Source organism: Notothenia rossii (genome assembly GCF_949606895.1).
Source record: "Notothenia rossii genome assembly, chromosome: 6".
NCBI lineage: Eukaryota > Metazoa > Chordata > Actinopteri > Perciformes > Nototheniidae > Notothenia > Notothenia rossii.
Genome location: NC_136909.1, coordinates 35,320,036 through 35,343,665, shown reverse-complemented (window position 1 = coordinate 35,343,665; position 23,630 = coordinate 35,320,036). Strand labels below are relative to the sequence as shown.

Genomic DNA, 23,630 nt, shown 5'->3' with positions numbered 1-23,630 from the left:
ATACTTTTTTCTTCTGTCTTCGACACAGCTTTCGAAACACATTATTGACTCACTCCTTGAGGACAAACACCTACACCTTTTTGTCATTGATTTTGAATTACGGATGTTTTTTTGGCACAGCATTAAGTATTGAAGTGAGCAAAACTAAAAGGGTGATTTTATGCATTAAAATAATAGTTTGACATTTGGGGGATATATGCAGGGCTGTACATAACTGGCTGATAGGGAGCTGATGCCTGAACCTTAGTTGGTTAAGCAGGCACAGAACCAGATTTGTAATTTTAGATTATCCTTTTTTTTTCATGCTTGATGTTTGGCTCTGTAGGGCAAGTTGTCAACTCAGTGGTTTTTAATCTTTCAAGTAATGTAATCCTGACAAAATGGACGTGTAACGTAACAGACATGCACATTTAAAACAACAGTGTATAATGGAATTGCCCACTGCACCCATTTCAGTTTTCTGTGTGATGCTATGAGTGGATGTGGAGAAGTTTGCCAAAGTGCTGTAGCAGGATAGTTTGGAAAGCCTTTGATCTGCTCCAGCATAAACTAAATACGGAAGTTCAAATGCATTTTTCATCCTACAGCAGCACTTCAAAGCTGGGAAAACTTGGGAATTGTCCCTAAATTAGAAGTATACCTTTTTACACATCGCTTCATTTGTGAGTTTCAGATGCTGTTCAACCATTCGACACGATCATGGTGAGGCATGTGCTATTGGAGGTAACTGCCAGAGCTACCTGCTCCTACTGCGTGAATATGGGTTTAGAACCAGGATACAGGTGGATGATGGCACCTGTTTCTGGGTTGGTCTACTCTAAGCCATGGTGCAGTATTGGAATTACAGGATATTAAACGTCCTACATGTTATGTCCTTCCAGTGACATTGCTGGTAGGTGAAGAAAATACACTGTGGTTTTATTGAAATATATCCGGATTCTGCTGCAGAATGAATCGATAAGTCCTGACACTAGCCTTTTTCCTAACATTTATATTAAGAGTCCAAATTTGATCAAAACTGCATTGTCAAAGAAAGCAAAAGCATCAAACGCCAGCAACACAATGAGAAAGAGACAAGTCATGTGGTGAATAGACATCCATATCCACAGTGAATCTGTTTGTTACTACTCAAGGTTTTTACCCCACAAAATTAATACCTTGAAAATTAGAGCTCTTACTGTCAAGAATAAGTCCAGTCTTTCAAGTTATGTGAGGAATTTTGACTCTTACAATAATAAATACTATATCACAAAACCACATTGTAGATTTACTTTGTATTTCTTCAGTGCGAGTGAGATGTTATGTTATTATTGCCAGGTCTTCTTATTTCTTTTTTAAAGCAATTATTGGCTCCATCTACACAACTTTGTGTTTGTTCATGTCTCTTATCTGTGATTCTCTTTCTTCATCGTTTGTGTAAGTTTATGTATTGAATTTAAAGACTGTGCCTTTTTCCCCTGAGACCCTGCTGAGTGTGACCTTTCATCTGGTGGACTTGCGTCAAATCAAACAGGAAGGAGTTTCTTTAATCAGATGAATCAGGTCTCTTAGATCTCAGAGACCGAATATTCCTAGCTCTAATCACTCAAACTGCAGCCAGTGATGAACTCCTCTGCCTCCCTTAAGTAAGATACTGTAAGTGCCTCCCTTAAGTACTTCTAAGTAAATGCGAGACAATTAACATAACATTTATCAGCGCTAGTTTGTTTAGAGAGACAGGTGGGTATTTTAGAAAATGGAGCTGTTGTCACTCTGAAACACAGCAAGACAAACCTGTTGAATAAAGGCTAGAACACCCATCGGAGAGAAAGCTGATAGCACTCACAAGAAGGAATTGATGTTTCTTGTATTTGTAAGAATATTTTCAAATATGGGTAATCAATGACTGATATTTCTATGAGTACAAAAGACATAACAAACCTTCACACTAATGCAAATCAAATCCTTTTTCTACGATCAGGACTTTTAGAGAGTTTGCAACAAATACATTTTGAAACACAGCAGCTGAAATCTCACTTCTCCTTTACTCACCATAGCCTGAGGGGCGGCGGATGGAGGGAAGCAACATGTGAAAGGAAAGAAAACAAGAAGAAAGAAAAGGTTAGAGACAAACAAACAAGGTCCCCTGTGAGAGGATCAGCCACGTTCAACTTGAATCCTGCTATTCAGCGCCTGCAAACAAATCACACAGCGGGTGCTTTTGCGGAAATTCTCTTTTTTTAAACATGTTTCTTTAATGTATACTACAAATAATAATTTCTGAAGGATCAAATTAGCTGATTGTAACATTTCCAGACGCTCTTGTGATTCAGCCTGCTTGTTAACATTACTTTTCTTTGCTGCTTCCAATGCTGAGGCCAAAGTTAACAGGCAATTAAAGCTGAACCCGAGATGACCGTGAACCTGGGGCCGAGCAGTTGCAAGGAGAAACAAAAACTGACAAGGTACACGCAGTAAATCCTGCAGCATAACAAACCAACACGTGAACATTTTGTTTCCAGTTTATGTAACAAAAAAAAAGTGAAATAAGAAAAATGAATGACAAGCGCTCAGCTCCCAGCTGTATGCATCCGTGTTTAGAGTATAGAGTGTATTGAGTTTATGGCAGCGTTTTTTATTTGTAGCTTTTTGTAATTGCAGCTTTTCGTGCAGTGCTTTTATTAAACACTGCGCATGTTTTGTCAAGTTGCTGAAGGTGTTTTTCATTCTTTTTTGGATGTATTTGCATTGTACCTGAAGCTGTCGAAACGATGTGGCTCCACCCATAATGGTTAGGTAAGACATGTTTATCAATGACACATTTCAATATAGTACCACATTAATATAATGACTTAATGTAGTCATGTTTTTAATATTTCCAGGTAAAGTATGTGTATGTAAGTAATCAGTGACTTAAAACATATTTTGGTTATGCTTACACATTAAACTAATCTCAATAAAATGTTTAGACTTATCATTCATTTTGTAAACCAATGACCTTTAAATTGAAATGTACAACGTGTGAATTAATACGTCTATAAATCCTCAATATAGGGATTTATTGTTTTTGTAGTTTATTTAGGGTTTAGGTGATAACTGTATTGCTTGTACTGTTTTTTTTTTCTTTCTCTCAGTCATTTAAAAATATTTATAATTTGGTCACATTTATCAAAAAAAGTCTGTAAACAAATATGAAGTGATATGTACTCACCAGTTCACTAACAAGGGGAATGGGCCTCCTCTTGCGGAGGTCTGGCATACTGTCAATGCCAAACGGTGTGTTTCCCCTGAACACACACACAAAAACACACGCAAATACACACATCAGAACGTAAATGAAGAACATGAATTTGCAAACACTGAATCATGTTATTAAGTTCTCTTTTTCAGACACACAAATAGACAACAAAAACATGTGCTACTGACCCTGGCTTGGCCCATGCGTGCTTGTTGGGGTCACCATCTTGATCTCGGCTCTGCAATAGAATGTCAAAGGTCACTGATTTAGTCATTTGAAGGCTGACCACCTTTATTGATTTTTATAATTTCATGACACTGGAGCATGCACAAGAACAGGAGAAACGAGAAAGTGAGATGAAAAAACAACAGGAGAGAAACACTGGGACTGCACTGGGTTGGTTGAGTTTCAGTATGACATGCCAACAAGGCCCTTTCAATCAATCATATTTCCCCCAATACATAAATGAACATCATAAATCTGGTTTCACCTTGTAAAGTAAACACATAGCAAACAACACATGCTCCCAGTAATAGCACACTTAATATTGACTTTGGGATCCTAACAGATGCTTTTCTTTGGTCTGACAGCTAGTAAAGAAAATACAATAGTGACATCAATATTATTTTTCATCAACATGCGTCGTAATCAATACTAACCTTTTCCTGCATGGCATTTTTATGCTTATGACAGGAAGAAGATTTACTCAATAGTACACAGATGTATTGAGGGTGCCTCGTTAAATCTATATCTATTTCATTAGCTTTAAAATGACACATGGTATTTTCAGGACCAAATGAGCATTTAACAGAAATTGAAAGAAAACAATTTGAAAAAAAACGATTGAACTAAGAGACACTGACAAGTGGAAATGTCCAAAATATAAAGATAATTGAACAGAACGAACAACGTTCTTTATGCTGTTATGTAAACATTGTTAACGTGAGAGAAACCATGAAAGAGGTAACCTGATCTCCTTCTTGACTTCCATCTGTAAAACAGAGCAAGAAAGAAAAAAAAGATCGGACAGAAAAAGAAAAACAGTCATGGAACAGTTTGACTCATCATATGAAACAGGATGCTGATATAACAAGATAATCTGTATGATTCATTATGATATAAATGTGCTGGTAATGTTTAAAGCAGCTGAGCCTCTGAGTTTACAGATAGAAGGGGGTGTTAAGTCATAAAATGTTTCATTAACATGTATAATTTATCATGAAAATGACTCTTAATATATCCTTTCTCCTTCGTCCTTTATGTCATGTGAGCTTTCCAAGGAGATAATTGATGTTTTCTAATTCAGCAAATGGCTACTGCTGGAGCCTCTAAGAAGAATAAGGGACCAGTGAGTGGCAGGTGATACATTAGTCCCAAGAGGGGAGAAGAATTATAGTATCAGCAGAGACCATTTGGTGGAGTAAATAGCTAAGGGACTTTCAAGTGCTGGATCTTATTCATAACAGCTGTGAACGTATTACTCAAACAGGATACTGACGGTTATATACAGATCAAAGAGATTCTGCAACATTTAGAGGCTCTGATAAGCAAAAGCCAGGGTTGAAAGGATCAAAAAGAAGCCACTAACTCTACGATCACTAAAAGTGATATAATCATTTCAACATGAGTCACTCAAATACATTGAAATATCTAAATAACATCATGCTCTTTTATCTTGCGCGATGATTAAAACATGAATAGTTGGAATAACAAAGAATGATGTACTGTTAGTGTACCTATCCAACCAAAACTAATAGATGGCTTATTTACTGGTAAAACAGAAGATGTTCTCAACTTAAAATCTAGCGATGACTACCTGGTTCGTAATCCTCCTGGGAGAAGGTCATAGTCATACTGGCAAGGCTGCGCCGGGTCTCCCTCTTCTCCCGGAGAATCTGCTGGAAGGTCCTCAGGCACTTCAGCCTGCGCTCATCCATCTGGCTTATCTCAACATCTGCTGCATCACCTTCTGCTTTGCCTTCTGGGGCTACATTGTCTGTGGCTGGATGCTGTGGCAGTGGCACTTCAAATTCGCCCTGTTCCTCTAGTGTTGCTGGTTCATCAGCCGAAAAAGAGATCGAGAGGGATTCTGTAGTGGTGCATTGCGAAAGCTGGGTTTTAAGGGTCTGATCTGCAGGACCTTCAGCAGGTTGTTTTATAAGGCCATAAGGTGGAGGCAGTATTGAGGTGCTACTGGAATATGGGTCAGGGCAGACTGAAAGTTCATCTGGGAATGGAGGGATCTTGTCCGAAAAAGAAGGGTGTTGACAGGTGTCTGTAAGGCTGTTCTTGGCTTCTTCCATCATTGGCTCCACAGAGAATATATCTGATTTGTCTAGAGTGTTGTATTTGCTCAATTCCCCTACAGCACAACTATTAACCAAATCATCTTTCAAGGTTTTGTTGCATGTTTGTTCAAATTGTGCCTCATAGACTAAAGGTTTTAAAGACAGGTCAGCTGTAGGCAGGTCAGTAGTCGTAGATATTTCATAGTCTACTTCCTCTCCATCATTCTGGGCTCCAGGTACTTCAACTTTGCGCAATGCTCCCCGTAAGGCAGAGCTAAAATCCAGCACAGCTCGGCTTATGCGCTTGACATTGAAACCACCAGCTTGAACATCTGCACTGCCAGAGTGAGACACTTGGTGTTCTAAGCTTTGGTTGTTGGCTCCAGTTTCTTGAATAAAATCCCTATCCACATCAGCCACAGTGGTACATAAGGATGCCTTAGTCCATGTCACTACTGAAGAATCTTCGTATGCTGAATACGTTTCCTCATAACTATCTACATGACTGTCTGTCGTATAGTTCGGGTCATTTAATTGCCCATAGTTAAACTCCTCTCCTTCTCCATCGTGTCCATCAACTGAATGATAACCAGAACTTTGATGGTAGGAACAATCAGCAGGACATTCATATCCCGCAGTGGGCTTTACAAGGTCTATTTCTGTTGGAACAGTGATGGCAGAAATGGTTTGAGGCCTTCTCCTCCGTGACCGCCACTCATCCCTGCTAGAAGTACTAGCTGGTGAGTTGTAATGTTTACCAGATCGAAGAGAGAGATGCTCTGCACCTCTGTAGTGATCCCAGCTACCAGCTCCTTCACAGCAAAGAGGGCTCTCACCTTCATGGCCCTCTCGACATCTGTCTCCGCGGTAAGCAGTTTCCCTATGCCACACGGATTCCCCAGAGACACCATATGGTGGTCCCTTGTTAGGCCAATGTTCCTCGCTGTCACCTGCTCTTTGCTGTTTCGTACCATGACTAGAGGATGGTCTCTCTAGGTCTGACTCACTATGACCAGAAGACAAGGAGCTGGTACTTTGACAATCATGACCATCCTGCCTTTCGACGTAGCCAAAGCTGAGCTTTCTTGCTATGGCACCTACTGGGATATCGGAGCTGTGGTCAGAGGTATCTTCTGGTTCTTCCAGATCCCGTTGATCCACTGATTCAGCAATTGGTGACACACTAGACTCTTCAGGCCTTGATAACAGCAATTCTCCATGGATGCTATGGCGCTCATGGCCGATCTGGGGGAATTGATTTGAAGCAGACTTTGGCATTGCACTCCCTAAACTTCCATAAGCACTGGCAGGCCTTCTTCGGGTGGATGGTCCATCTTTGCACCCCACCCCCGACCAGGTACCTGAATGAACCCCTGAACCAGCCTTGTTAGAACGAATACCCTCAATCTCCATCAAGACAGCATCTACACAAGACGACACTTCCTCAACTGACCCTCGAACTGAGGTCAGATAATCCCTGAGGTCAGAGATTTCCTCTTGTATCTTGTTGATCCCCCTTAGCTCTTTAAGAATGTGCTCAATGATAGCACTTGACTCCTCCTCTTTATCTTCGTCCTCTTCCAGCAGTGCGCCTGGCAGAGCTCTGTTGAAGTTGTAGTCCACACAGTCACCAGTAGAAAAAGGTCTCTTTGGGCGAATACAGGGTGAAGTAAATTCCATTCTGGCTGCCCCTGCTAATTTAGTTCCATTCATGTCTGGTTCTATCGGACAGTAGGGTGGACATGTTTGCATTTGCTCAGGAGCTACTCGAATTTCACCCTCAAAGGAGATTCGTTTCCGATTTCCTGGAGATCTGCTGCTTTTTTGCTGCAAAGTGCAAGGTATTCTTAGACATCCTTCCCTATTAAGCTCCACCTCTCCAACACATGGTAGGCCCACTGCTACTCCATGTCCTTTACCATTTGACAATTTTGGAGAATAAGCTTGAGCCCTCGGGCTAACCTTTGGATATCTGCTTCCGTGCTCCTTTCTGCTCTCCTGTGTTTCCCTCTCTTCCTCCTCAATACCTCCATAATAAAGGTGGGAATCTGGGACATGATGGTCGGCAGAACCTTGCAAGAGACGATGTATTTTACCCCTGATAACTAGTGCTACCTTGGGGTTCGGAGCCCTCTTTTTGGGTGAATGGGTTTTTGCCTTTGTGCCTTCTTTTGGGGCAACACCTGCTCCATGCTGTCCATTGAAGCGATTCCTGGAGAACATATTCTCAAGAGCAGACTGGTCTCATCTAGTTTCCCACATTTTTGTAGGTGTTAAAATGTAACTGCTCACGGTATCATAGTTCATTAATCACCTCTGTTGGAAGCTTATTCAGCCAAACCACTCAATTTCAATGGTCCATGACTAAAATGAGAAGACAAAGATAACACACTTGTAAGCATTTATAAAACTGTAACATTATAGTCAGTTAAAGAGAGCAAGAAAAGGAGAAGACATCTGAGGAACGATTTCTATATACATTATTTAGGTGCACAAAAAACTCCCAGCTATTATTGTTTTTTTTTAAGTATAAAGTGAAATAGAATTTTGTCTAAAATACTGAAAAGTAGTTCAGTTTGTTTCAAAGACATTTCCTCACCTTCCCTAGAAAGCAGAAGTCAATATTATTGAAAATATGAACATATGATTCTCATTCATATTAATCCAAGGAGTATGGAGTATGAGTTTTTGAACATACACATTTGATACGCTGATTGTCAATAATGTGGTAAACAAATATATTGTGCTGTCACTGTATACTGAAACAATAACATTCAGGGTAAACTGTCAGAACAGACAATCTCGGTTGAATCTAATAAGTAAAGGTTCCTGCTGAAAATCTAAAGGATAGTTCAATTGTTAGAATCTACTGTATAGGCTAAAATAAATAACCTTAGTTTTGATTTTGGATGGTTCTTTTATTTCTATATTTATAATGAATTCAAGTAATATCCAGGAAATGATTATAGTATTTATCTTGAAGTTCAACAGGTAAGAGAACATCATAGTGAGGAATGTTCCAATTTATCGGAAGGCAATTTAACTCTCAGGACATTCATAACATTTTATAATGAATTTTTTAGAATTGTATGATTATTGGACCCACATGGTCCCTGTTGTTGTAGCACATGATACAATAGCTGCCATTTCCAAATCTTATTCAATGACTACCGGAAATCATTCAATTTCAGATAACTACAGAACACTTTCCTTTACTTTAACATTACCTTTGACAAATGTACAATACTTTTCATGAAAAAAGTCTGAACACATGGTTGTGTTTTCCTTTTCTTCTCACTGTTTTACGTGATCTTTTTTGGTCACAGATTAATTGTAACGACGCTTACACGTTTTAATATTGACTATATGTAATGCTGATTTTCAAAACAATGAAACCTTACTATTTCTTTTTTGTCTGGGGCCTCAAATAAATGTTTCAAATTGTAACATGTTCTTTATTTTCAGACTCCTGGAAACAGAATCAATCTTAAATCATGTATCCTGGTGTGTAACAACACAAGGGTTTCAATGCCAAGGGGTAAGTCAACATATAGACCACAGTTAGACCACAGTAAACACATGGCAGGTTATGTTATCAACATTTTACTGTAGCAGAGCTTGGATAAATCTAAAAGAGAGTAAGAACCTCTGAACCAAACAGTCTTAATCTTTCTCTATCCCCTTCTGCCACTCTTCGAAGTTCCAGTGAAGGAAAACATGTAAAAGATTAAATACTGTTGATCTTAGTTAAAGGGGTTAAGGAAGATTTGAGTAACTATACTGTAGTTAATCGGCAAGTGTAAAAGGGAAGTAGGACAAAACAATGTAATGCAGTCAAACTTAAATCCATCCCGCCCTTTGTGCAGACCAGCCACCACATTAAGGCAGAAATGTTCCAACTCTTCTCACATAAGTTACTGCACTGTAGAAAGTGTTAGACTGAGGAACATCAGCCACAGACAAAAAAATAAGGTTGTAGCTTACAATGTACAATGTGAAGAGGCCCTGAACACCAGCTTTCTTAATCTGCTTCTTACAAGGTGGAATTAACAAAATATGATCTGGCAAAGTAAAAAGAAAAGTGGCTAACATAAAAAAAAAAAAACATAATTTTAATTGTACACACGTTCCATGTTTATTCAAAGACAGAACCTCACAGACACTTGATCAAAATGCAAAATGTTTGCCTCCAAAGGCAAAACTGTGGCCGTCAAAGGGTGTGAACATTTTGTGGAATTACCAAATTAGTGAAAAAAGAGACAAAATAAATAAAATGGGTGCTTACTAAAATAAATTTGTAAGAGACAGCCAGGTTGTTTTACAACTACAATGACCAATAATTATATTTATAGAGTGGTTCAGCGATGACGTATTTTTGTAGGCAGAAGTTGGCATCGCTAAGGTGTCCCTCCACAAAAAGCAATGTGATTTTTCCGTTGGATTCCGGCAGAAATATGCTCTGTTGTAAACACATATTCATGATACTTAAACGTTGCTTTCAGCATCATCTCCAGTGCTTGAATTGGAATAAAAAAGGTGCCAGTACTCTAAATCAGCAACTGTTTCAAGTTAATTTAACAGCCCAAAAACAAGAATTTGGCTCAAAGTCGTATAGTAGGCAGCCTATATCCTACTGTATAATGCTGATGGGTTTGTCTCTTTACTGTAAATGTTAGAAAGGCTCACTGTACTTAAAAACAAAATGACTCAGGGTGCATCTGAGATTAGAGGGGGTGCAGGGGTAAAGTTCTATTTTTATAAGTGGGGAGTGGATCTAACACAATATCTTTTTTTAAATATTGAAGTTACTGTAAAAGCATCAATCTGGTGCACTTTGAGCAGAATTAAGAGATCCATGGATACATCTCTCAACACCCATATGAAACAGAACTGTAAACATAATTTCTATTTCTTTATGGATATTTTACAAATCACTCCCCTTTCAAACTGTATTCTTGTTTTACTGTCATATAGTATTTCATTTTTAGTGAGTTACTCAGATGAGTCCGGAGACAGCGTTTGGTACTCTGGTACAATTGTGGTGAAGGCATCTGAGTTAGATGTATTTGAACCGAAATGTCTACATGCATAGCAGAAGATGGCATCTTTTTTACCGGAAATTTCAGCCAATATCTGTTTTTAAACCATGAGCTGCAAAATGAGCGCCTTACCCCACTGTACAGGCGAGTTGGGAACTTGTTTAAATATACCTGGGCAGGCTCTGTTTTGCCGAGGTCCTCTGGCACTTGCGGGCCGCTGAGGGGTGGCGGTGTTTGGGGCGACGAAGACTGCTGCTCCGGGGGCGAGGTGGGCGAGGCGGGCAAAGCGGCGGCAGCACCTCATGACGCATCTAGTGAGTACCGCCGTACCGGCACTGTGCCAGTACTGAGTAAGAAGTAATGGTACCAGATGGGTAAAAATCAGAAGTCCCGGTACTGCGTACCGGTGAGTACCGGCCCAATTCGGCCCCAATCCATAACATGCTGCTCTCTAAGGGTGACATTTCCTCAACATGGTGAAAATGATGGTGATGCTTTTATTTCCTGGCAACACCACCACCACTGCTTCATACCGGTTGTTGTGTTTGTCCCCGGGAGCCTGATAAAGCAGCTGGCTGATGGCAGGTTGGAAAGCCACACCATCCCCATCCGGCCTGAGCTGCAGAGAGGATGGGAGGAAGCTCTGGGCAGGTGCATGGGTGACTTAACCATGTTAATAACCCACAACCTCTATAACTATGACTCTTCTCTCTATTCGTGAAACTCATTCATCATCAATGCTCCTATTAACAAAATTACAATTTGCTTCGGATAAAAAATCTCCTTTTTATTATTTACTTTATTACTCTCTTCTCTTTAACATTATTCTTATTATTTATGTCTTCTTGTTGGCAACTCTGCCTTGCTCTATTTCTCTTTCATTGCACATTGGACACAAACCAAAGGAGAAACTTGTACTCGAGCCAAAAGGGGAGATTTTCTGAGTGTCTGCTTCAGTGCCAGCAAATGACAAGGATTACTTTGGAGATTTTCCTCTTTCCCTCTGGAGTATAATGCTGCAGCATGCATTCATGTCACTGCTGAAAACGGGGAAGAACAGGACGCAAAATAGTTTCAAAAATGCGGAGATGGTCCTGGTCAACTCGTTTGAATTGAGCTTGAATGGCCAAATCTTAAATAACAGTGATTCATTTGAATTGCTTTATGTTTCCGTGAGATAATAGACAGTAAAACAGTGATATTATGTCTTTCTGCGACATACTGTACTGAAGGGGAAAAGACATCAGATTTGGTTTGTGTGCTTTCATGCTTTATTTTTCTCATACTGCCTGTGCTGCAGCACCTCTTTCACCCTCTGTCATCAGTGATGCAAACACAGGTATGGTGAAAAAAGAGAGAACTATTCGAAGCATGAAAAAAACAGCGTAATATACCATCTGACAAAGGCCTGTGCTATAACGCTTCAATTAACTGGCTATTCTTTATAATATACTCAGATCAATAGGAGACAGATTGTTAAGTTATAAATCAAGGGTTTTTATTATTATTTACAGCAGGGGTGGGGAACCTTTTTCCTTTCAATTTTTACAACATCCTCAGAGGGCCGTACAAATGATTGAACTCAACCTCTGCTTAAAAAAACTAAAATCACAGCCAATTCATTTGGCCTTTCTTTCATGCTGTGCAAAGAAAAAGGCGCTCCGGTGCTCTCCGTAAGCACTCTAGTCTAGTCTACACTCCTTTCAGACGAGAAATAACCATGTGAAGACACGTTACGCTCGTGTTGTGTTCAAGGAACCTGTCCTTGGCCAGGAAAAACAGGCCCTCGCTTGTTTAATTATTTTGCGATCTAGATTTCTTCTTCTTTTTTGAAGTGAGAAGTTGTCCGTCAGTCGGACGGACTAACGGACGGACTAACGGACGGACTAACGGACCCCCCACCAAAACGAAAACTCTTCGGTTCTCCACGAATTACACAAGTCACCCAAAGCAGCGTTAAAAAAGCGGGAGGTGCCGAAAAGCGACTAATTTGCATCACTGTGTCATAAACCAGAGCCCCATTCTGCTCTGATTCGTTAGCTGGCTGGCTCTGTGGTGATTGGTCAACCCCTTAGCCTATCACGTACAATGTGTTGGAGCGCTAGCCAACAGAAACATGAGTGTTACAGATGTAGCGATTCATTTCAGACAGTTTGAAACGCGAGGGCCGTGATTGGTACGTGATCTGCCCTCGCTCAAGGGAAAACCTCCAGCTTGACTTGAGACCGCCCCCGTGATAGATAAATGTAATTATAATGAAGCCAGCTGCAATGGATCATTGATCCACCAGGGGGTGCAGTGGGGTTCCACACTGGAGCTCATGTGAAATAAAGTGAGATACAGTATGCTGGATGTACAGCGGAACTTTGTTAAGATCCATATGTCACGGATATCATACTAGTGTGCTAAATAAGAGACATGTAATCATTTACAAAACATCACCATGTTGTTATTTAACAAAATAATTTTGTTATTCGAAAAAAACGAACGGGAGGAAATGCAGCCCGGCTCTCGATTTTTAATCCTAATTTAATCATCATCTTCACCACGATCATTTATGTTTATGTTCGCCGAATTGACATGAAATCACTGACACATATGAATATACTGTATTCAACTTCATTAAAACGTTATTAACGTGCCTAAACTCAGTAATTCACCAAAAATATGTATATTTTAATGGAGCTTCGTCGGTCGATCAGGATCCCAAAGCGTAGCGGAGGGATCCTCATCTGGATGAAGGGTGTTATTTTCCCCATAAGGAACAAGTCGCTGCAAATTATCCCGCTTATTACACGGCCACATTCTCAACAAAGTAACGACATGACTCCCAATATTAATTTAAATGCTTTTATGAATTTAGAAAATGTTTTTATTGATTTAAAAAATAGTTGTATGTATTGATTTAAATTGACATGCATCCGCTAAGAAAAATAGTCCGTTGTTACAGTTTTTTAAACAGTCTGAATGAAACGGCAGCTCTCAGCTGTGTATTTACACAACTAATGGCCCATCAACCACAGCTCTCTCCCCCCCTCCCCCCCTGATCTTTCTTCTCCAGCAGCTAAATTAACAGTAGGTTACTCTGAGTGACCATAGACTGTATGTGACAAGTTTACAGTTAGTGACGTAACAACACCATAAAAGCTGGTGGGTTGAAAGCAATACGGGAGTTAAAAATAACTAGAATAATTGTGATTTATTTATTGTGGCTTTTATGTTTTTAGGTATAAAATGTTATGTAATTCAGGCTTATAGTTCACCCTTCTCTAAAAGCCTTCAACAATGACAATATTCATTGTAATTTAATAAATCCTTCCAACACACATTGTAAAAAATAGCCTACTGTAAGTTAAGAAATCATTTCAATATGTACATCTTCTGATGTAACAACAATAACATTATAAATAGTAACATAGCTGAACATGGTATTGCACATTTAGCTTTGAGTGTTACTGACCTGAGATGTTTTTATTACATGAATTAAGGTGACTGAGGCCTTTTAACATACAGGGATGCAAACTCATCAGGTATGAAAAAGGTGACAAGGATCCGAGCCCCCGGCTCCCCGACCCCACGGAATGACTGAGGATTTTAGCAGTCAGAACAACTAAAGCAGCAGTGTTAATAATAACAGAAACGCCAAAGAGTCACATCTAATAGAAATATATAAAAGCATTTATTTTAAATTGTGTAGCAGTCAGTTTATAATTTTGGCAGCACTGTTGAGCATTTTGAAAATGTATTTTCGTGCCTCTGTGCAAGGCTTAAATCTTTTTATCTTTATAGCCACATGGTGTAAAGTAACTAAGTTCATAAACTCAACAAGTACTATACTTGGGCACAATTTTGAGATACTTGTACTTTATTTAAGTATTTCAATGTTTTGCTACTTTGTTCTTCTACTCCACTACAGTTCAGAGGTACATGGTGTACTTTGACTCCACTACATGTATTTAATACCTTTAGTTACTTCACAGATCTGGATTAATTAAGTGAAATATAATCAAGTGTTAAATCAGACTTTAGTTCCACCTGGAGTAAATCCACAAGCTACCCTGCAGTATACAAATTCATTCAAACTAGCTGCACCTTTACCAGCTTTGAGAACACTTTCATGATCAATCATTATAAAACATATCATATCTATTATTCTGAAATGGACCAATCTGCACAATGACTAATTTTACTGTCGCTACTTTCACTATATTTTGATGATAATACTTTTCTACTTTTACTTGAGGAACATTTTGAATGCAGGACTTTTACTGTAACAGAGTATTCCTACACTCTGGGACTATTACTTTTACTCAATTACAAGATCCGAGTACTTCTACTTTTACTCAAGTAAAAGACCTGAGTACATCTACTTTTACTCTAGTACAAGATCTGTGTGCTTCTACTTTTACTCAAGTACAAGACCTGAGTGCTTCTACTTTTACTCAAGTACAAGATTTGAGTACTTCTACTTTTACTCTAGTACAAGATCTGTGTGCTTCTACTTTTACTCAAGTACAAGATTTGAATACTTCTACTTTTACTCTAGTACAAGATCTGTGTGCTTCTACTTTTACTCAAGTACAAGATCTGAGTACTTCTACTTTTACTCAAGTACAAGACCTGAGTACTTCTACTTTTACTCAAGTACAAGATCTGAGTACTTCTACTTTTACTCAAGTACAATATATATATATACTTATACTACCTCTGTTTATAGCCTATGAAAAAAACTATTAGAAATAGAAGGCTAAAGCTAACGTTAACAGATAGTGACAATGTATGCTAGCTAGCTAGCTCAACGATTCCTTAAATAATATTGCCACAGAAAAACTTTTCAGTTCACATCACGCTCTGCCGCTCCGACAGGGAGATCTGCTCTGAACACCCGAACGGCCCGTTCTAACAGCTGCTCACCAGCGGTCCAGTCTGTGCCACAGTGACTTCGGACGCACAGTTAATATTAACGAACGCACCCGTAGGTAATATAGCTGCTGAAGCTAGACCATCATCTCGGAGCAGCAGAGCCTTACTATACATCCATGAGCAGAGCCGACAGGCAGGAAGACTCGAGCACACAGCTCGTACTTCATTATAATATATAAAAAAAGAACACCATGCGTGTCATGATGGCACATAACAGCTCACGGCCGCAGATTTCTCCGGGTCCCAGCCCCCCCCATACCCCAAAAATATTTGTATTGCAGATCTACATGAATCACACAAACGACTTATTTTGGATTCAAAACGGCGAATTTTGCCGAAAGGTGACAAGTTTGCATCACTGAACATAGACAGAGCACAACTGAAACATAACATCTGAGATGTAACAACATAATACACTTGTGGGGATGCTTGGGATGTGAGGAGTGAGGGACACGGCTTAGAACGGGCGTGTCGCCTGGCAGGACAGTAGAGTGTGTGCACCAGTCTGCCTTGATCTATGAATTCATGTCCGTGACACTCACTGCTGCCCACAGCTGTTTTATAGAAGGAAATTCCTTCACTTCATGAAAGTGTTTTAACCACACACACCTCTACACACACATGACGGGTGTTATTTTCCCCATAAGGAACAAGTCGCTGCAAATTATCCCGCTTATTACACGGCCACATTCTCAACAAAGTAACGACATGACTCCCAATATTAATTGAAATGCTTTTATGAATTTAGAAAATGTTTTTATTGATTTAAAAAATTGTTGTATGTATTGATTTAAAAAATCGTTGTATGTATTGATTTAAATTGACATGCATCCGCTAAGAAAAATAGTCCGTTGTTACCGTTTTTTAAACAGTCTGAATGAAACGGCAGCTCTCAGCTGTGTATTTACCAAACTAATGGCCCATCAACCACAGCTCTCTCCCCCCCCCCCCCCCTTGATCTTTCTTCTCCAGCAGCTAAATTAACTGTAGGTTACTCTGAGTGACAAGCTTACAGTTAGACACAACACTGTCATTGCAAGTGACCCTCAGTTAGTTGACTTTTATGTTCAACTGCTAAATTCGTTACTGATAAAAAGGGGCTTCTACTGTACCTAATTACCTTAACACTAGAACCGCCAGAGGTTTTTGTATAGGCCTACCTAAACCCGTCAAATCCCGCTATTAGAATGCAATTTTTAACAACATAGGGTGCAACATAACACACTTTCAGGAAAAGTCACGGACTGGGAGACTTTAATATTTTATTGAAAAAATGTTACATTGCACACACACAACAAACATCACACAAATTGACCCGATTGGTGGTTCTAGTGTTAAATAAACTCACTAATTAATTAAACCAGTTCAATACGCATTATTCTTATTTTTATCATTCTTTATGAGCGCAGAAATAGTCTTAAAATCAGATCTGTTTTTTAAATGAAATCTGACGGCAGGCAGTTAGCTCTGATCACCTATGATAAATGCGCCGCACCTAATCGCTGGCCATTCAGCCACAGACACTGTTCGAAATGGGGGGGAGCTAGGGGGAGCTTGGCTCCCCCGAAGAGGGAGGGAGCTCCCCTGAAGGCTGACTTTGAGATAAATAGGGGGAGCCCAAAACAATCGTGCATATTTGTGTCACACAGATTAGAAATGTTGAGTTTCTGTAAATAACAGTTCTTGAAATAAATAATAGTTATTGTTCATTACAGTTTCTGAATATTTGTTTTATATTTGTGAATATGTCTGGGTGTTGCCATCTGTACGTGGCGGCGCTGCATGCTTACTTACGTTGCTATGGTTATGGCGGTGATGCCGGCGCGGTATTTGAAATGTTCATATTGATATTTTTTTAACTCTGGCTGTGTAATAAAAAAATATGGCAAAACGAAAACAGCCAAGCGTCACAGCTTTTGGATTCACAAGCAAAGAAGCGAAGGAGTCTAAAAATGACAACGTGAACGGAAAACAACTTTTAGTTGGCCGGCTGTAAGCGGCGTTAGGGTCGAGCTTGACAGCTCCACACCGAGGGAGAGGCCTGCCGATGCGGAGCCTGAAGAGGCTTCAACAAAGGCCACATCCGCCGGCATAGTGACACCGTCTGTATTATTAGAAGAGTGTTTTTATAGCAATTGATCGCATCCGCGCTGCTGCGCCAGTCAACAGAGCGTGCGTGTGACATATTTAGTAGCAGGATGTGCTCTGAAAAATAGGGCTCCCCGAAAGCAAATGGGTAATTCGAAAACTGACAGAGCTCCCTCTATACAAATCAAACTGTAGACGGTGTGAAAGCACCTATTGTTTTAAATAATGGTCGGAATGTGACCTGTGAGCCTTCTGAATTACCGTGGGACAGCACATTCTAAACTAAAATGTTCAATCAATAAAGTAACATATTATCTTATCTTAATAATATCTTCATATTAATAATAAATCATACAGTATGTGTCCGAAAGGGAGCAGGAGGAAGCAAACACAAAAATATACTGCATATTAAAGCAAACAATTGTAAAGGTTAAAGTATGAGCATAACAAATAAAGAAGTGTAATGTAAACATTTACATTATAATTATGATTATTTAATATATAAAGACTATATATTATTGAATTACAAGATTAGATATACTTTAGTTGATCTAAAATATTGATGTGTTCAAATGCTCTTCAAAACACAACTGAAAGTCCATGAAACTTGTCTTTCTGTATTTGTGAATGAAGCGCCATCTCCTGGTTAAAACCTGAAATTGAAAATCTGGCAACGCCCTCTTGGAAAATACTGGGAGGGCTTAACATTCCTCTATACTGGTATTTGGCAGGTAGTAGGCAGGAAGCTGTAAGCTGGAGTCCGAAATTCAGTGCTACATCTGTACATACTGATGTCAATATGTAGAAGTAAACAAAGGAGGCCAATCAAGGCGCTTCAGGCACGGCGGAAGTGTGTTGTAGGGAAACTCCCTCTGGCGTAAACTTTGAGATTTAAGCATTTGCAGCCCACTTACATGCACAAAGACGTATATTACACACTACTGAAAAGAGGAACATTTAAAAAAGCATAATAGGGCCTTAAGAGCAAGTCATCGATGTGGCTTCCATGACTGTTTGTCTTGTTTCTTCCTGTCCCCCAGTCCTTTGGCCTAAGTCCAGGACATCTAATCTAATATCTCTTAATATGCACAAATACTCCAAATGTACTGGAAACCTCATTAAAGTGCAAGCTACGTTACTGCTCTACATTGTGCAAAATGTATTTGATCCTTTCTTTCGTATTATTCTTCGCCTATATCCCTATTGACTTTATGTTAACCTTGACACTGTTAAGTGGCTCTCTGCTTTTGTTTATCACACCTGCATTGACACATTACAGTCAGCTTGGCTTACGAGCTCGACAAGTATTGAATGGTGAATATATATTCTGAATGATAGGCACTACAATTGATTTGACTGACCTCATCAGTTGAGTCAGAGCCTTCTAGCTAAATGGCTCTTTTCTTGACTGGTCCAAGGGCCTTGTAAAAGATCCTCAGCATCTGTCCTTTTCAAAGGCTGTTAACCTATTGATCAACGTCTTAAATGCTCTCCTGTAACCAGACAATCCCTTCAGCCAATATCACGTTTAGACTATCAATCAAAGAGCAGCATTGGGAGCCAACATACAGTCTGTTTCCATGATACCTTGCATCACATTACAAGTTATTAACCAATCTAGAGTTGTGCGTAACACTTAGATCAGTCTAGTTTCTCAGCAATAATTTTTGTCCCAAAAACAACTGTAAGTGGTAGTAGTGCTGTACAGAGAAGAGGTTTTACAGTGTAAACCACATAACACCAATAAAGAATGTCCCACACAAAAAGCCTTTGCTTGGTAACAAATATTGCAATACAGGGACGCACAAAAGAGCCACGAAAATGCAAGCTTATTGTAAGAAAAGCACATCCCTGTTCAAAAAGGATTTAAAGAGGATGTATCTCTTCAAAGCATGTCTGTAGCTTGACCATTTCAAGATAAATACATCCTTTTACTAAGAACATTAGAAGATCTAGCAGCAAACGATTAAGACTGTTTGGCTTAATTGAAACACTGAATGGTTTTATTTTGGATGTACCAATAAAACCAAATGCAACCAAGTGTATGGAAATGTACTAGCCCTGGATGTTGTAATTAGTTACTAATGAAAGATAGAATTACAAATCTAAAACAGGTAACATTTATGCCTAGCTGTTCTGGAAATGCCTCTAATTTGACTCTAACCACTGGATAATCAAAGCAAGTTCATACATTACAGCTCAAGGCAGTAGCATATGTGCGTATGTCTATTCACAAGAAGAACATGCTCACAAGCGTCTTGAAAGTGTGAACAATTGTAATAAGAATGCTATTCTGTTTGGAACAAAGAGAGCCTGACAGAAAATAAATACCACTATTAGGAGGGGGATTGAATCCTGAAGAAAAGAATGACAGCTGGAAGAATAGTGGGCAGCTGGCTGAGAAAGGGAGATGGTTAGACAGAGTAAAAGACAAGAAGAAAGTCTGATAACAGCTGTTTGAAAGAGTGATACAATAGATAGTAATTAGAGGGGTACATTTAGAGAGAAAATAATTAGAGCAAAATAAGACAATGTGTTTTTTAAGTGTTCATGATTTGCATTTTTATTCCGAATGAATGACTCCAAATAAGACAAAAGCAAGAAAAACTCCCATCCCCAGATTACATATTCTTAAGGACCAGATTACATATTCTTAAGGACCATATTTACAAATTACCCTTGAATAAGGGCCCACATGTGTCAGAGTACAGAGCCTTGCGGTGAAAACAGCAAGTTAGCTTTGTTTCTATAGTTACCTCCCCTGCTGCATCGATTCATCCAGCTGTTATCTCATTGGTTGGGCTTTGAAAGCTCGGTGGCATCCGAGGTCAAAGATTTTGAACTCGAAAGAGTTTGTGATAGACACATAGCAAAGACAGCTCGAACTGCAATAAATGACCTATTCCATGTCCCATGCATTCACTCCCTGCATGTTAATATAGTTGACCAATCAGATGAAGCCTTACTGTTCTAGATTTCCCGCCCACAAAATATATGTCACGCTATTGGCCGATGTGGTAAAGCCCATGATAACGGGACATAGTGATGGCTTAAGGGTATGTCATGGAACATGTATTTAATTATTAGCACTGCCGTAGTGTTCAACTTAAAAAATTGTGTATATAAATATATATTCATGTGTCTAGTCAGTGATGTGATTCTCTAGAACAGATAGCCAGAACATGTTGTAAAGGGTAGAATACAGATGTTTTGTCTAAGAGATTTATTGAATTATATATAATATTATAATATAATATTGTTGGATTGGAATGAATATATTACTTTTTTTTTTTAAAAAGCAGAAAGACATTTACAATGTATATTTAAATATTTGTTTAAGTATCACAAGTTATAAATATCTTTTTGATAATTAAAGCATGGAAGCATCCATTATCTTCATCAAAACTCTGATTAGATTTTGCAACAGGCAAAATGCACCAGTTCATCGAGTAGGAGCGAGTAGGATCAAACGTGTGCAACCGTACACACCCACCTTTAGGACTGAGTCATGCTGAATGAGACCGTGGCCCTGCTGTCACCTTCATTAGCCTAAACCTACTGCGCAATCTAATTGATTTATCATCACCACTCCACCTCTGTCCAGTTCCATCAGTCATATTTCTAACACACATTGGAGCATACACATGTGCTCACAGCCAGATACATTCAGCATATCATGTGCAGATGGACATAAGCGGTACTTCTTTCCATTAATCTCTCAATCACAATCACACAGAAACATGGTCTATCACTCTGCTGGTAGCATTGCAAGGAAATTCAGTTTGCAACATAAACCAATTGTGATACAAGGTAAAGTGATTGCACTTGAAGGCTCTTAAGGCTCTCAAGCAAAGCTGTAAAAGCAGCAAGGAGAAGCGCCCTGGCAAGGTGTGTCAACGTCTTACAGAAGCTAACATTCAGACAGGGAGGGAGGGTTGTTGGGAAGCGGAAGGTGTAATCACTTTCCTGGGTAAATTAAATAAGCCTTGCCTGCTCCCACTCCCTCTGCTCGAGCCTTCCTCCCTGTTTCCTTGAGTGAATCTGTTCCATGAACCATTGCTGGCCGCCTGCCACCAGTAACCCGATGCGAATGACAATGCCTCCTGAGACTAATTGATTTAGCGTTCTCTCAGCCATTTCAGAGATGCCAAACATTGATGCCACTTGCTGTCCCTGCCAATCCAAGAGAAAAACCTCTGTGCTGGACAGAATGCTTTTTCCCTTACAGCTCGCTGTGATGAATTGATCGGGGTGGAGAATGCTGCCGGTAGATTCACCTGGCGTTAGGTAAATGTTTTAAAAGTGTTTTCACACAGCTTTTTCTATGATAAAAGAGGAGAAACTTTGGACTAAAAGAAGCCTACTATAAACCTGTAGAAATTGTAAAGTAAATATCCTCAGGAGAGAAAAAGCGGCCATATTTGTCTGTACTTTTATGACTAAAGGAAGTGCTTGTTGGATCTGTAAACTGCTTCCTAATTACTTCGTTTTTGTGCACAGTTGAGAGCGGGGCCGCCCCTCCCTACAGGCCAATCACGCAGGCTGCATGGGGCCCCGCCTTGCGCAGGGGGCCCCGCCCAGAGGGCCTCATCTGCTGCGCGCAATTCTCCTCGCAGAGGTGACAAGGGGAGCACGTCTGTAACCCGACACTGTTGCAATTAATCGACATCTGACCAATCACGGGTTTGATACGGCCACTAGTGCAGGTGAAGAGATGTCGGTGAAAAGACAGTTTCAGTACGGCGCAAGCAAGAGGGAAAAAAACACAAAACATGAAGAAACTAGAGCATCACTCGAAGGTGGGTTATTGTATGAGTGAAATGTACAACTTGCGAATGTTGTATAAGTCAAATGAACAATTGCCATATTAAAAAATCAGCTGCAATTCACGACATGAAGAAGGCAGTCTCTGCATAGCATAGCATAGCATATAGGCTAATGGAGATGCAGTTATTTCCAGCATTCTTTATTTAACATTCATTCAAGTATATGTTATGCCTTTTATCTGCTAATGTACAGGAGGAAGAGTGATAAACTGTCGGTCTAGCTGGCTTATATAACAGTTAAAGTTTACAGCCTAAAAAACCTGGAGGATTGTTTCCCCTTTTATAAATTTGTATGTCAATTAGCACATTTCATGGTGATGCTCAGCCTCTCCCCTTAACTCCTAACAGTCATCATCATGTCAACCACAACACAGAGAAATAATGATAGAAATGTGTGTGTAGTTGTTGATACATTGCTGACAGAGGGAACTACATTTGAATACAGATTTAAGAAATATCAGTTTTTGAGCATGTCATAAGCATGTTTTGTCTTGGCTATATTACAACTATATTATAATAAAATAATATAGTATTTATATTATTCAATTGATTATGATTATTATTATTAGTATAATTAGTTTATTTGCATTAATTATATTTTAATCTTTTTGAGACGTATTCACCTGTAAACGCATACTGAACGAGATACATGCACATGTAACATTTACCTCACTGTATAACAAAGTAACTCTGTTGATAATAATAATAAATAGGAATTATATTTGCAAAGTAGCCTACTTTGTTTCCAAAACATTTGATTTCACTCCTGTCGGTTGGGGTGGGGGGCCTCATCTCACAATGACGCTTGGGGCCCCAAGTTGGCCAGGTTGAGCGTATGACTTTGAATGGCACTAAGAAGTGACTGTCCAAAACTGCCATGTCATTTGTGCTTTGTTATAGGCAAACTAAACCTCTCAAAATTACTCTGAATTATGATGTTCTTATCTCATTAGCAAAGCAGGAATACTTATCTTGCAAAGACTAGCTGTCTTTGTACAAGTTTTGCACGAAGCTCCTAACTTTGCAGTGACATTTTGAAAGGTTCCACCCACTTCCACACCCCCCGGTGCATCTGTTCCCAACCCCTACTCAACTTCTCGTTATATAGAGTACTTCAATTGAATGTCAATTGCCCTCACTGTCTCACCATGGAGACTTCTTGTTACCTGTCATTTGCTTGTATTACTTTGTACCTGCCTTCTAGGATTGTATGCCCGTCTTACTTTTCTTTTCTCTCTCTCCTGACTGG

At 39.4% G+C, this 23,630-nt stretch overlaps 1 protein-coding gene across 1 annotated transcript in view; it reads right to left on the bottom strand.

The window, feature by feature from the left end:
* unc13ba (unc-13 homolog Ba (C. elegans)) overlaps positions 1 to 23,630 on the bottom strand; it is a 254,230-nt gene that overhangs the window by 103,193 nt on the left and 127,407 nt on the right. The window contains exons 11-12 of the mRNA XM_079689879.1: positions 3,406 to 3,455; positions 3,191 to 3,266 (exon numbers count right to left, since the gene is read on the bottom strand). Of these exons, the coding sequence (XP_079546005.1) occupies positions 3,191 to 3,266; positions 3,406 to 3,455 (126 nt within the window). The remainder of the gene's footprint in view (positions 1 to 3,190; positions 3,267 to 3,405; positions 3,456 to 23,630) is intronic.